The 15,644-nt window shown below is 39.7% G+C and overlaps 2 protein-coding genes across 2 annotated transcripts in view; one reads left to right on the top strand and one right to left on the bottom strand.

Annotated features, from left to right (window-relative positions):
- Positions 1 to 11,005, bottom strand: part of shroom2a (shroom family member 2a) — a 31,148-nt gene extending 20,143 nt beyond the window's left edge. The window contains exons 1-3 of the mRNA XM_035653625.1: positions 10,501 to 11,005; positions 8,361 to 8,571; positions 725 to 873 (exon numbers count right to left, since the gene is read on the bottom strand). Of these exons, the coding sequence (XP_035509518.1) occupies positions 725 to 873; positions 8,361 to 8,567 (356 nt within the window). The 5' untranslated portion in view covers positions 8,568 to 8,571; positions 10,501 to 11,005. The remainder of the gene's footprint in view (positions 1 to 724; positions 874 to 8,360; positions 8,572 to 10,500) is intronic.
- A 96-nt stretch (positions 11,006 to 11,101) lies between these two features.
- On the top strand, positions 11,102 to 15,638 carry LOC118322043 (synapse-associated protein 1-like). Its single transcript, XM_035653624.1, has 9 exons — positions 11,102 to 11,448; positions 11,535 to 11,653; positions 11,742 to 11,808; positions 11,903 to 11,976; positions 12,677 to 12,816; positions 13,168 to 13,319; positions 13,585 to 13,643; positions 13,766 to 13,910; positions 13,998 to 15,638. The coding sequence occupies exons 1-9, from the start codon at positions 11,244 to 11,246 to the stop codon at positions 14,123 to 14,125; spliced, it is 1,089 nt and encodes a 362-aa protein (XP_035509517.1). The 5' UTR covers positions 11,102 to 11,243; the 3' UTR covers positions 14,126 to 15,638.
- The last annotated feature ends 6 nt before the right edge of the window (positions 15,639 to 15,644 follow it).

Raw genomic sequence — 15,644 nt, 5'->3', positions numbered from 1 at the left:
CACACACACACACACACCGAGGCCATTTGTAAGAAGGCCTGCAGGACTAAGTTGACAAATGATTCATCAGTTGAACAAGATATGAATACTAAACAATACCTTGGAGTCACAAGAACTGGCTTATGACAAAAGGAGTGAATGTAGCCATTAATTGTGGGCTTACTGTTCATCAACAGTCGGTTCTTTGGTCAATAAGAAAGAGTGTCATATGTGGTGGAAGTGCTGCAAAGACAACAATGCAAATGCCTTATCACTGACGGCGTGAAACCAACTGACTGATAAAAAAAATCTCAGAGCCACATAGCGTCATTTGCATCAAAACTTCCCCTTGTTTGCCCCTCCTACACCTGCCTGTGTGGGCTACAGAGTACATGATGTCAGCTACAACCTCTCTTCCTCCTTTCAACGTGATAACAAACTGTGTCACAAACCTTGAAGCCCTGTTGACTGTAACATAGTAAACCCTGGCAAAACAGGACTATCCAGCTACCAAGAACTCAAAAGTGACATCTTAGAAAATCCCACAAAAGCAGGCTAGCCTACAGACACACTACGCAGACAAACAGCTGCAAGGGCCAAGATCCTCTGTCTCCACTCCTCCGTCACGTTGGTTTGTTGGAAATGTAACCATGGTGACCTGTTAGGCTGAGGGGGTGGTGCACTTGTGACAGCGGCAGATGTAGGAGGAGAGGGCACGGGAGGGGACCGGGGATTGGTTACCTACCTTTTCACCACCAGACTGAGGGTCTTGTGGGAGCCTTTCACTAGGCAGATTGCCTCCTGTCTGTAGCCACTGAGGGGAATCTCGTTGATGTTGACAAGCTCGTCTCCCACCTGGAGACTCACAGCTGCCGCCTTGCTGCCCTCCTCAACCTGGAACATAAACACAGCAGATGAAAAACAGAGAATTAAACGCAGAATTTAACAGAGATACGGACATGTTTCCGAAGCCAACTTCTGCCAACAAGCAAGCTAGTTAGTGATTGAGTTGCCATGATACAGGACTTTGTGACAATGGCATCAAGCTCTGTTTCCATAACAATAATATATTAAGCCTCTGGATCAAACTTAGGAAGTGCTGCGCAAGAGTAAACTTAGGATATAACATGCTACAAAGAGAGTCAAATGTTAGCTGACTTGAGTAGCGGGAGCTAATTTATCTTACTAACACTGCACACAGTTTGATATTAACACAAACGTTTTATTTCACAGCAGTTTGCTGGCCTTGCATTTGACCACATAGAGAACATACAGTTTATAAGTGTGTGCCAAAAGACTTCTTATGTCCAAGAGGTTCCCACCAGTGCTTTAAAAGAGATTAGGTAACCTCACACGGTCTAACCTTGGTGCTACTTACTGCTTCTCAGTACTTTATAACTTATGATAAGCAAAACCCAGTTGTTTATTTTAGGTTGTAAGCCTATCATGGTGCCGATTCTTCTAATGTGGACTTCTGATTCCTGTCTTGTTTTCATCCCTCCACACATACATAAAAAAACTAAATATACAAAGTCCCTAATGTGTATTGATGAGACAAGAAAACAGAACCTGTAGTATTTGGATCCATTTTGTCATCTATTACAGAGCATCTTCAGAACAGGAAACAGTTAACAGAAAAACCTACTGTATATAAAACTTTTTTAGTACGCTGTAAATGCTACTTGCTATGCTATCTTGATCTCATAGCTAAATATGTTCTCATATATGAATTTATATAAGAAACTATAACTTGGACTCATGGCAGTCGAGTTATCAAAACCAAGGGGAGCATAATTATATAGAAAAAATGCTAAAGGGATATGTGAAAAACATGCATCAACATGCAGTCTCTTGTTGACACACTGTTTACCAAAGTTAACAGCAGGAAGGTCAGTTTCTAGGTAAAGGATCAAACGCTATAAAAATACATCAAAAAGCTGCTGTCCAAGCCAGTGGCATGATGTAAAAACAAACCATATTGTGTTTGTTTGAGGGCAGACACCTGGAATAACACATCTGTCAAAGGGAAGTACAGTGAAGTCAGCAACTGCTTGTGTATCTCCAGAGAAGACCCACAGAATATAAGATATCGAACTGACAGAACCACAGCTACAGTGAAAGGTGTCTGAAGCGTCAGATATGCGTTAAGGTCAGTGCTGTCCTCACACTGACACAGAGAGTCAGCTAAAAGTCAGCGAGACAGCACGGCTCAAGTGTGGAGAGAAAAGCAGCGAGAACTCTCCATGGCAGTTGGCACATTAACGCACAAAAGCCAAACTCTGCAGCTGATTATCAGTTCTCCACTCAACCTGTGAGAGGGGGCTGTATGACCTCACTAGAGAGGTATGTGTACATTTACAGACCATTACGTGTTATACGGCCTTTATCCTCAGCACAGAGAACCAGAGCCCACACAGCTCTAATCAAAGCCCGTTTTCATTTTTCTTCAATACTAATTTTAAAGCAGGGTTAAGGCAGGGCGCACTGAGGATTTTTATGATGCCTGGCTAGACTCCTGAGCTCGTCCTGATATGGTAATGTATTTTGTAGAGAAACTGAATCACAGACTGATGCATTTACAGTAGTTAGTGTTTGAGGTGGACACAAACTGAACTGACACAAAACACACACACACAGTTTTACTTCTTGTCTTCACCAGACTTACCCTTTACGCATTGTGGGGAAATTCAAACTTTGTCATATACAATCAGGTTTACAGTTTTACAATACTCAGAGATGGACTAAGTTTCACCTGGTTATATGGAATAATAAAATATAAAATTGTATAAAAAAGGAGAGCGTGTAAGTTGTCTAGAATAAAGAGACAGGAATGGTGTAACTGTAGCTTCAAAGATTCAAAGAAAATCAACAATAGTTCATGAGTACAAAGGAGAAAGTATAAACTAAACTGATTAGTACAACTGAGGCAGAAACGTCCTTTAAACACATTTATCTCGGCCTAAGAAAGACCACAATGCTCAGTCCAAAAACTGATGACTGTGCGGTACTAATTGTTTTCTACAAACTGTTCGTGCAAACAAATGAACTTCAAAATAAACAACTTGTCAGGACATCTGTAAGACAGCCTAGGACTACACAGTAGTCTGGCTTTTATTCCACAAACCTAACAGGAGGCGTGGCTCCACAAGAAGAACATATTTTAAGAATGTAAATAAAAACAACAAAAAGGGTAAAGTTGCAGCATAAAAGAAAAGAGAAGGGAAAATACAAGGTGTTTACACACACAACATCAAAGCAGGAGATTCATTCATACTACTTTGCCAAGCATCGTTCACCATGGCAGCCCAATCAGCGTGAGCCATACCACGTCCTTTGTTTACCATCTTCCTCCAGGCTATAATCAGTCAAACTGCAGCCATCCTGGATGCCTGAGTAGCCGCAAAAATAGCCTCATGTCTGTCTGTGGGACATGAAGGGAAGGATGTGGTGGCCATGAGGGTAAGGAATGTGTCTTTTCTGCTGACAGATGTCCTGTGTAGCTTGCTGACAGGGCACTGAACTCGACCTCTTGTTTGGTTTTAGGCACTGCCTGCACCTTTAATTGACACCGTTCATTGCTGTTTGACAAGACACCAGCAACCACATAAACAAACTTGCCCAAATTTGACCTTTGCATAGCTTGTTTCTTTGGCAATGACATTTGGTACGGACATTCAGCCTCAGGGTAAACTTGAACCACTTTGGTACTTAAAAAGGTCCAGTGTGTAACATTAAGGGGGATCTGTTGGCAGAAATGGAATATTATATTCATAGGTGTGTTTTCATTAGTGTATTAGTTGAGTTAACTCAACTTCTGGACCAAAGAGGATTCATTCAACAGGATTATGGCTTATGGATTATGGATTAAAGATTTCGAATGATTATTGATTATGCAGAGAAGGAGTAAATCAGTGTGTGACAGAAATCACTGAAAGCTGGGGTCAAATACTTTTTAAAATTTGCACTCATCTGTAGTCAGACTGAAACGATAATTTGGCTTACTGCATTTCTTCTAAGCAAAGTTCTTAACTTTGAGCCTGAAAACTGTCCTAACATTAAAAGTAAGGCATTTACAATAACAACGTTTTATATCTTACTTTAATGTTATTGGTATTTACATCCAAGAGCACACACTGACCCATTCCTTCTCTGCCTAATCAATAATAATTCTGAATCTTGAACTTTTGCCTTAATAAATAATGTTTATTAAGGTTGTTGTTCTCTATGAATCATCTTTGGTCCAGAAGTTGAGCAATCCTAAAACATTCAAATCAAACCCACAATGTTGTCACACAAAGGATTCAATAATTGGTAAAACCTGTTTACCTGCAGGTGATTTATCACAGCGTGTAAGAACAGAGACATTTTTGCAATGTTTCTGGTTCTTTAACAGCAAACAATATGTTGTTCCATATAAAACTTGATCCTGGCAGAGGAAACATATGTACGAGGTGTATCCCCAGCTGTGTTTTGTAAAACAGGATTATATAAGTTTATTGAAACTGAGGACTTTAAGTCCATGAAGACCTTGAGCATAACCTGAGCTATGAGTGGAATGTTAAGAATTTTAATTAGATCCAGGATTTTTTAAAACCTCTCATCAAACTGTGGGCCGTTTGGTTTTTTATTACCTTTCATTTTACCAATTGCAGAGAATTCACAAAAAACTGCCAACAAGATCATTAATTGAGGCCCCCCCTGTGTTTCTCAGGTTAACAGATACAATTCAGACGCACCTGTCAAAACAGCACAGAGGGCTCAATTTTCACTACTCACACTAAAACAGAAAGACGTGAAAATAATGACGACAAAGGACAAAGAAGCCAAGCAGATTACTAAAGACATGTTTAGTCGGACAGTAAGTAACGTAGACTGTGGCTGAAGTAGCTGTACGAAACAAAATTCTTCATAAGTGCTGCTGTGTTACATGGTTGAGCAGTGAGTCAGGGAACTGATTTTAATAGTTTTTAGCAGCCTGACATGTCCCAGAGGAACAGAGTACGTACAGCATTGTTAAATACAAAATGGTCTTATTTTGATGGATCAGATCAAGTCTAACAACTATTATGAGCAGATCTTAGCGCCTGCATCACTGTACTCCTACCTGTTCAGACAGGATTATATGTTCAACTGAAAACCTCATACAAAAAATGCGGCAGAAAAAAACAAAGTGCATCAGGTAGTGAATACAGGCTTACATGCATACTTTGTCTGCATGTCCACGTATTTATGTCACCAGACAGACAAATGTTGGGAATGAGAGGCCTCAAACTATTTTTAAGAAGACAGTGGTTTGTAGACACACCGTAGACGTTGCTATAATATAAGGTTAGTTTGTAAGATAAATAGTAGGCTTACCTGCATCTTTATCTAGTTATCACAAATAATTCAACAAGATAACTTTGTAAATCATTGGCCATAATCTGAGAGCCACTCCAAAGGAGCACAAATCACTAATCCTAACTTTACTTATCCCATCAGACCATTCCAACAGGCTTCAGGCTGTCACAGATAATTCACTACATTTAGAAAATCAAACAAAGCTCCAACATTCCTCCCTTGCTCCTGGTACCACAGGCTACCCTCCAAACAAAATTTTAACACAGCACAAAAATATGAGAGCGCAAAGGTCCAGATGGGATTTAATAACACACACCATAGGCTAAGTGGCAGCAAACTAAACTTTGAAGCATTTCGAGACAGTTTGACAAACAGATGTTAAGTCTAGTCCATGGCCAATTTACTTTATGAGATTACTAAAAAAGTGCCAGGCAGGAAGGCTCTGGAAAAACTTTTTAAAATGATTTTAAGGGTCGCGATTACACAGGTGAAAAGAGTAAAGGCTCCTCAAAATGTTCTGAGGAAGTAACATCTCACCATCAGAGGCAAAGAGGTCCACTTTGGTTGGTCCTTGGAGGAAGGATGAGACAAAACATTAACAATGAAATGCCGTCAATATCAAACCGAAGAACCGCAGTCCAACTGGGCAATGGTTCACCGCACACAATTCAGCAATGTGACCACGCCATCTAATCTTACAGCTTAAAGACTTAAAATGCTCAGAATTTGAATTGCATTCCTGTAAAACCTACGTTAATTGGGTGATGGTGATCCTAACTGTATCGCTCTAAGCCCATATGGTGCCTTAAATCCTGAGTTTCGTCCATCAGAGTTGGACTTTGGACCGCTTTTGGGTCAATACAGAAACGAATCCTGCAGGGACACAGCTCCCGACAAACAGGTGCTGGTATGTTACCATTTCAAATTAACTAGCAAGGTCTTTTGTAGTAAATCATTACACAGTCAACAGAGAAGTGAGCTTACAGTGTGGTTTCAGAGCTGATTGGGCTGCACTGTGTTTAGGTACTCTCCCTCTCCTGGGCACTGTATGCATATTGTGGCTCACATCACTCATGTAGAAAAGTCGTGGCATACAAGAATAACAAGCTGACAGCTATAGTGCATGTTCTGTTCAATGTTCATTTTTTGGAGAGACTCGATATAAAATACTGACTTTAGAGCCAAAATGTACCGAATGAACACTGACTGATGAAAGACTGCACAGATCACACTTCAAAGGAGACAGGTCGCTCTCTTCATAGAGCGGCTTCATGCCCAAATGCATGTGTGAATTTCAAAGACGGACAACTGCCCTGAAACAAGAAGAAGAGTCTACAGCCATGCTAGCGGCTCTTTGAGGCACAGTGGGGCTTTATGCTAAATGCTACTGCCAGCATGCTAACATGCTCACCAGGGCAATACTAAGACGCTGATGTTCAGCAGCTATAATGTTTACTATGTTTACAATCTTAGCTCATACATGTTAGCATGTTTGCATACATTCGCATATTTTACTGAATGAGTGAAAACTTTGACCTGCTGGTGGCGCTAGAGGAAAAATCAGGTAATCACCAAAGTCAGTAGGCTTCTCTGTGGGCCATGAATATCTGTAGAAAATGTCATGGCAATCCATCCAGTATTTGTTGAGATATTTTATTACGTTGGGTCTGGATCCATTTTATGCTGCCAGCCTGGTTAATAACAAGAAGTACTGTGTGCTCACAATATCCAACTCTGTCTGATATCATCTCCTCTCCTCTGCTATATTTGATTGTATTTGCTCGTATCAGACAAGACAAATGTACAGCAACATGTAGCAGTGATGTGTCAGATGTCTTTGTGTTTCGTTAGATAACTATTAAAATTTGAATTTCAACTGGTCTGGGCCAGTGCTAACAAAAGAGTGCAAACATACACACTGAGTAATATTCAGTGTTGCCAGACATCATCACTTGTGCCATCATGATAAAGGTCCCATAAAATAGATTTAAAATCGTAATTAGTTTGACATCCTGTAATATGAAACATTAGGAGGGACTTCAAAAGCAGGTGGAACAACTGGACAGTTGTACACTGACAGCAAAATACACCCCTTTGACCTGTTTCTGGTGCTGATGGTCAATAAATTGGTAAACCTACACATTTTAAAGGGTAACTACACCCTCAAGCTGTGCTATAACTCTTTCTCCCAGCATATTTTAAAAAATGCAACAGAGCAGTGAACGAGCAAAGACTGCAGGAGACCACATGGCTACACAGTGTGTGACTTGAAGGGTCAGGGGACACCGACTGACCACCGGTCAGTGTAGCATGGACAGCCATGTACTGTAAAGCTGGTAGTCAGAACTAACCAGCCATGAGAAGCTACTCTCAGACTCTGTGTCTATGATGCAGGTGGAGCTTTGGCAGTCACTAGAAACACATTTGTGTCCAGCGTGGCTATGGGGGAGTGTCAGTCCATACAGCAGTCATGGCCTTGCTGTTTATCACAGTTAATTATCCTGTTAAATATCTTGTTAAGCTCTGTATATAGCACACTTATTGATGGGTCCATGTGTTGTTTTTACAATAATGCAAGTACATACACCCTCTGAATGAACAGCACTGTTTTTCAGCCTGCGCTTATCAGGCTTGCTAATGCTAACGTCACCAGCAGCTATGTGAGAAGCACAAATTGGGGCTATGGTGCCAAATCCAAGCAGACACATACAAGCAGAGCAGAAAAGGCTACTTCAGTGATTATGTGTACACTGCAAAAACTAGTTTAATGTGTAGTTCCTAATGTTTGGGTGGAATGCTGCAACTTCCACAATCTCATATTATTGTATACGCTCTTAGTGCAAGGAGTTATCATAAAATCTACACTTTACACTCTGAATGACTTTTTTTTAAATTGATAAGATTTTGATATAGCCTAAAAAAAAAGTCAGTAAAAAGGTATTTCTGCTCGTCTAAGTCCTGCTCTCCAACCAGCAAACTGAAACACACCACCTCCATTTTCAGCTATCCTTGGCATAATAAGAGATTTGTGGAGTATTTACCTTGGTGATGAGCAGAGGTTCTCGGTGCTCCAGTCCCCCTCTGAGTGTAAATCCCCAGGGTGCTCCTCCAGAAAGAAACACATCCACCAGCTTCCAGCCCTCACCATCTCTGCTCCTTGGATCCAGATCTCCGGATTTCTGCATCACATGCCAAAGGCTCTCTGCTTCTGTATAGTGTGGCTCACTTTTATATCCCTCAGTATCCATGGTACTGTTATCAAAGTAAAAAAAGACAACATGAAAACATGACCAGGCACAAAATTATGTTAAGCACTAAAATATGTAAATGTTTACATTTAAAAAAGGATTAATTTTGGTCCCAATCTACTCTTCATATATTAAATAAATACTGGCAGTACCCAATCTGTAAGCATGTTCTGCTCCCGTGTTATGCTGATGACACCCCGCTGTAACTCCCTCTGCAATCTACTGTCCAAACTGCCTTGCAAGAGCAGACAGCTACAGCTAGATCTTCACTGGTACTAAAGAACAAGACAACATTACCCCCACTTCAACATCGTTACTCCGGTTGACTTGATAGTTCTAGAAATGATCGATATTTTACTGATCACTTTCACAGCTCAGCATGGTCTGGCCACATGTTATACTGCTGATCTTTTAAGCCTTCCTGAACCTGAGCGTGACCTGAAAAGACTACTGGCTGTTCTATAATCTAGAATAAATAACGCTAACTGAGCCTTTGCCAGCGGCTGGAGAAGCCAAAAAAAACATTTTAGACTCTGGAAAATGTTCAATTGTAAATTAATATATAATATTCTCTTCTATCCTGTTAAAAGTCTCTTGATACATTTTAAAAGTTTGTACAGCTGACCTCATTTTGGACCATGTGTTTTTTATTTACTTTATTTACTTCAATTCCCTTTCGTTGTTTTAGTGAAACACTTTTTAAGACAATTGTGTTTTGTCTTTACAGGCCGATATTGTATTAGATAATAAATTGCTGTATCATTTGTTTGATGCCTAAAATAATGCAGCTTCGGCATTAATTAAATACAAAATGTAAAAGAGTATACACATACATTACTTTAAAAACACAAATGTAAAGTCATAATTAAGCAAAGCAAAGCAAAACTTTTACAGAATGTTGTTTATATTAATTTGGTCAAAACTAAATTCAAATCTACATGTATGGCTCTTACTAACTTTAATGGTTTATTAATGGCCTGTTGTCTTTTACATGGTGTAGGATTCAACTGGCATCACTGACAGTAGTGTTTATATTTCCAACACAATAGGAAAGGGAACAGAGCAGGTCTGTGCTGAGTAATACAGTAAGTTCTTATTCAAACATGGCAGCACCATTACATCAAGCAAAACCTGACACAAAAACTAACAAAAAATGATGAAATATGAGGTCACCATTGGGCAGAATAACAGTATCACTGAATGTACCTTTATTCTGGCAGGAAGCTAAAAGCCTATGTAGGATCATACATGAGGAGTGGGAGAGCCTTTGGGATAAAGTTACAATTAATTATTTCTTCCCTAAAAAGTATATTGTATACTTTTTTTAAATATTCTTAACAAATTAAATACAATTTCAACAGAAAAGTCTCTCACGACAAGAATTCCGCATTATTTCGGCCAGCAAGTCAGATTTGATTCCGTTTATTTAACATAAGATAACATTATATATGTAAGATTTAACCTTTCCATAGATTAACGACTTTCGTGGTTTTAATGGCTGGACTAAAACTGAAATTACATATGTGTGGTTAATTTGAAAGCAAGTCCCTTTAAAGACATGAAACAATGGTGTGGATGTTGAGCTCTGTCTTGCCTCAGTCTCTGTATGCGATAAAATGCATCATTGTGTCTCTAGTTTAGGGAATCTGTAACTCCGTAAACACCTGTTGTCACACTGCAGACAGGCTGACTTCAACTTAATGCTCTTATGTGTGAGATAATTCAACACAGCAACAATGTCGGACAGCACAATGGACACCATCTTCGCCTGTGCCAATAAATAAGCTGAGTTAAACGGACTTGTTTAAGGAGGAAACCGAATCTCCGTGTGAAACAAGCACTTTTCCATTAAATTAACTTACTACTCGACTCCGTGAGGTCCATAGCTTTTTAAAAAACAATGACAAAACTCCGCTCAAACGTTTGACCTTACCTGGAAAATGCAACTTCTGGATAAACCGGTGAACACGAACAAGGCTTCCTCGGGGTGGCACGCAGCTATATCCCAGGTTTACGTTACACATACTTCATCTTTTGTAACCGTTTTACCTTCAGAAGAATCACTTTTTGATGAAGCGCTAGTTGTGTTGGACACGCTGAGGGTTCCCACTGTTTTCCAACGCAGCACTTCAGTCCGTACCCTACTTCATGATTCAAACCGAGACACACTGACACACTCAGGAGAGTTTAAATGAGCTAAGCTAACCTAGCTCCCATCCATGGACAACAGGGAGAACAAGTGCAGGAAAACACAGCGCAAGCGTGCCATCTACCGTCAGTGAGGTCAGACTTCCCTCTGCAGGCGTTGTCCTGCGTTATGTTACAGAAAAAGTTATATTCTGACGCCAGAGCTGAGACTTTAAACGCTACTTTATGGTGAGGTGAGCCGCAGCTAACCGCAGCTAGCGTTAATTCAGCTAACTGTTCACTTTAGACAAACTTTAGAATTTCGAAGGGAACGCGTACGTTTCCATGACAACCTGTCGGGTTAAGACAGGGTACGCAGGAGGGCCAAACTTAACCGATTCGCGGAAGTGGTTGAGTGGTGGGACGTCATCAGCTATCACTGTAGTTTTTACTTTCAAACTATTAGAAAACTGGCGTAAAAACGGAGTCATTCATCGTTAGGGCATGTTAAAGAACTTCTTTTAAGTTTGTTTTCAAAACATTTAAAGCATGTTTCAGAACTGGGGAACCTGGCTTGGAATAGAAACCGAAAATGGCCAAGTTAAACAAGAAAGCGAGTCTGTTGTTGATGTTGATGAACACCAAAACCATGACATGAATAAGCCGACTGCTGGGGCTGGAGGTGAGCAGAGCAGCGCTGTGGAGGACGATGCTCAACCGCCTCAACTCCTCCAGACAGCGAAGAGCTTCAGCGGTCAGTGTGGTCACAGCTCACAGAGCAGCACAGTGTGTAGTAGCTGTAGGATCCGTGTAACCTCAGTCATGTCTGCTTCTTTGCAGGTTACATTTATAATTTCGCCAGCAGTGCTTCAAAGAAACTGTCCGAGTCCGTCGTTGAAACGGCACAAACCCTGAAGAAAAGTGTGGAGGAGGGGAAGATCAATGGGATTATTGATAAGGTGGATATTGGTTTAAATGACTTCATCTCCTTCCTTGTTCTAATGAAGTCTGGCCTGTTTAAGTTAATGATACACTGTCTTCCCTCAGACCATTTTGGGTGATTTCCAGAAAGAACAAGAAAGGTTTGTTCAGGAGAAAAAAGGGAAAAGTTCTGGTAAGTGCTGAACTGTATGTTATACTCAGTATTCAATACATGTGAGTCCATTACATCACATTAGTAACTGCAGGCTGGTGCTCTTTGTTCCCAGGTGCTGCTGTGCCTCCATGGGTTGGGTACAACGAAGAGGACACCATTCAGCAACAGATTTTAGCTCTCTCAGCGGTGAGTATTACTCCTTACTAAATGTTTCTGTTAATACAGAAGAAATAGTGTGTCATCAGTATAATTAAAGAAGTATGTTCAGTTTGTGTCTTTATTTTATATTTTTTAGTTTAGTTTATTTCGGTAATTTCCACATACACAACTCAAATCTACGACTTTGTTCATAGAAAGCCCAAGGTGACGTCCTAAACATTCAGTTAACTGTCATAGAGGACTAAAGAAACCAGAAGATATTCACGTTTGAGAAGCTGAAATCAGAAGATTTTGACATTTGTTCTTGAAAACTGACCACTACCCCCACTGACTCTGAAACCCACCACCCACCCTGAATATATGCGTTGCGTTAATTCACTGTCCTCGGATATGTCACACTGCTAACTTGCAGATCCCCTGGTCAATTTTTTTGCACATTTCTGTAGAGCTCTTCACTTGTTTATTTAAGTATCTGGCCATATTGTACATGTTCTCTCTTTATATTTGTATATATTGGCTCCTTTTATTGTCTCTGTTTTTATCTTTATTTATATTTGTGTAATTGTTATGCACTAATTTACAAAGGCAATTGTATCAATTGTATCATGCAATTGAAAACCTACATGGAAATAAACCTGATTCTGATTCTTGTAGCTCTTTTCTGTGTAAAAATGAGATTTTCGATTGTTTTGTGTGTTTTTCCTCAAACCTTCACATTTGTTGACAGGACAAAAGAAATTTTTTGCGAGATCCTCCTGCTGGGGTGCAATTTCACTTTGACTGTGAGCAAATGTATCCAGTCGCCATGGTGATGCTGGAGGAAGACGAGCTCCTTCGGAAGATGCGCTTCCATCTGGTTCCCAAACAGTGAGAGTGTTTTGACACACACATACTACTTTGTCCTGTGTTTTTATTATGTGCATCCCTGCATAACAGTGGGTTTATTAACACTGTTTAAATATGTTTGCACTCCATATCTCTCACTTGCATACTGCACATAGTGTATATATTTTTAATTATAGTCTTTGTATTTTGTATTTTCTATTATATCATTATAATATTTTTACACTCTGTAAATTTCCCCTATGCTGCTGTGTCAAATTTGAATTTCTCCCACGGGGGATCAATTAAGGATCTTCTATCTTATCTTATTAAAAACTAAAATATTTTACTCCACCACAGAGTTGACTGCATATTCCTCTATGTCATTCATTTTAGGGTGAAAGAGGAAGCCTTCTGGAAGAATTACTTCTACCGTGTGTCCTTAATAAAACAGTCAGCTCAGCTCACAGCTTTAGCAGCACAGCAAGCTGCGGAGCGCAGAGACGTGCAGAAAACTGACACCAGTCCTGAGGCTGGTCATCACAAGGGTAAAACTATAATGCCTGTCTTTAATCTTAATTTTCTTGTCAGTGGAAAAACAAATAATTAATTTCACTGACACAAATAGAGATTTAGCCAAATATTGTGTGGTAAAGTGAGTTAACATTAGGAAATGTTTTGTGATATAATCTGCTTCATACCAATGTTAATACCACAAACATATGGGAGTGACTGATATGATAAAGTATGACTATCAGTTTATTTTTTTCTTTGAGTATACTTGAGAGATCTTGTCAAAAATGATCTTCGCAGATGCAGTGAAAATGAAAACTCCCGCTGCCATCCACACTACGAAACCAAAGTCAAGTGAGGTAGGCCACCTTACTACAAAGAATAAAATACCCCAAAAAAAGATTTTTCACCGTAAATCAGTAATTGGACCAAAATGAGTGCCGTTGGTGGCTCTGACCTCCTTCTGCTTCTGTTATGAAAGGATGAAGAGGAGATCTCCACCAGCCCGCCTGTGTCTGAATTTGTGAGTGATGCTTTTGACTCATGCAAGATAAATGAGGACGACCTACGCAAAGAAATGGAGCAGCTGGTTCTGGACAAGAAGGGACATCCAAACACACAGCAGGGTGAGTTCTTTTTTGTTGAATCGGGCTGCCATGTAATTAGTAGAGTTTATCAGAGTTCAAAGAGTGACTCAACATTGGGTTTTGCAGAGGAGACTGCTGACTGGGAGAGAGAGCTGCAGGAGGAACTTCAGGAGTACGACGTGTTGGATGATAATGAGAACCGTGATGACAACTGGGACAGGGAGATTGAAGAGATGCTAAAGGAGGACAGTTAGAGTACTCATACAAAGCTCCTCCAGTCGTAACTGTTCGATGGAGACCTTTAGCGACAGAAACAGCACATGACTACAGATTTAATGTTCCCACTGGAATGGCTCATTACAATATTGGTCCTCCAAGAACTCTCAGCACAGAGAAATAACACTGAACTTCATTAACATTTCAGTGTACTATTCCTGTGGCCTGGATAGTTTAAGGTTTTATGAGTGCATGTTTAGAGTCCTCCTGTTTAAAGGAAAAGGAGATATTGTCCTGCATCTCCAGTTCATAATGTGATAATGTGTACGCCTCCACAGACTGTAGACTTGGGAATTAACGACGATGTAACTTGCTGAATGGCTGCCACAAGTGTCAATTATAGGATAATGGTTAATGCTGAAAATACGGTTAAGCTGAAGCATAACAGTGGCACAAGTAAACAGGAGTCACAAACTCAGCAAACTGACTCAGCAATGTCTGTTACAATATCTGCCTAAAGTAATTGCTACCAATAACTAACACCAACCACCATAAGCTACTGGTCAAACCAGACCAAAGTAAACAGCGAGTATACTGAACTGAACAGGATTCAGTTTTTTTTCTTTTATTTGTGAATTGAATTGTTCATTTATAAGAGGAAGAATGTGCTGCGTCTTTCTAGTCTCACTTTCAAGATACATTTTAGGCACAAATACCATTATGATGATTTTAAGTTTATTCTCATGAAAACATTCAGATTAAGAGGCAGTGTAAGGCAGTGTGGCCCTGCTGTCTTTCTCGCCTTACTGATGCCAGTTGTCAGCTGCAGAAATACCATGAACTGAATAACATGAACCAAGTGAGGTGATATTTTAGACGATTTCATGTGACCAGTTAAGTTTATTTGTGGCTGTTTATGCTATGACTGAGCCAAACCTTTCATATAAATTGAAATGATGGTTATATGTGGCACCCCAATTAAATATAATTGCTTTTAAGAGTGCATAAGACATGGAATGTAATATTGTATTTCACACTTGTAATGGACCTTGGAGCTGTGTATTTTATCCAAATGATTAAAAGCACAATTGAACATATATAAATTCTGACTTTAAAGGTCCTGTGTGTAAGATTTAGGGGCTCTATTTGTAGGATTTGGGAGAAATGGAATATAATATTATATGTTTTTATTTGTGTATAATCACCTGAAAATAAGAAGGAATAATTCCTTTATGTCTACAGAGAGCACAGGTCCTCATCCACAGACTCTGCCATGTTGAACCACCATGTTTTCTTTCTACAGTATACCAGAATGGAAAAAATGCCTTAGATAGGGTGTTTCATGTTTTTCGCTGCCACCATAGTTTCTAGTGTTTATACTTACTGTAAATGCAAACCTCAGTATATTGTTTTTTAATTTTTTTTACCCTTTAACCTTAGCATTTATTACTATCTAAAATGTTTTATTATGCTAATGCATGTGATTCTATTGAAGTCCCCCTCCCCTCAGAAATCAGTGTTTCTTCTTGTTCCTACAATGTGATGTTTGAATGCTGT

The sequence above is a fragment of the Morone saxatilis genome, unplaced genomic scaffold (genome assembly GCF_004916995.1).
Source record: "Morone saxatilis isolate NCDOM2014 unplaced genomic scaffold, NCSU_SB_2.0 Contig12, whole genome shotgun sequence".
Taxonomy (NCBI): domain Eukaryota; kingdom Metazoa; phylum Chordata; class Actinopteri; family Moronidae; genus Morone; species Morone saxatilis.
This window is presented reverse-complemented; position numbering and strand designations above follow the sequence as displayed.

What these genes read in the sequence shown, in the direction of transcription:
- LOC118322043 (XM_035653624.1), top strand. Translation starts at nt 11,244, where the DNA reads ATGTTTCAGAACTGGGGAACCTGGCTTGGAATAGAAACCGAAAATGGC. An exon ending in TCAATGGGATTATTGATAAG is followed by an intron (nt 11,654 to 11,741) that starts GTGGATATTGGT and finishes GTCTTCCCTCAG; the next exon opens with ACCATTTTGGGTGATTTCCA. An exon ending in ACATCCAAACACACAGCAGG is followed by an intron (nt 13,911 to 13,997) that starts GTGAGTTCTTTT and finishes TGGGTTTTGCAG; the next exon opens with AGGAGACTGCTGACTGGGAG.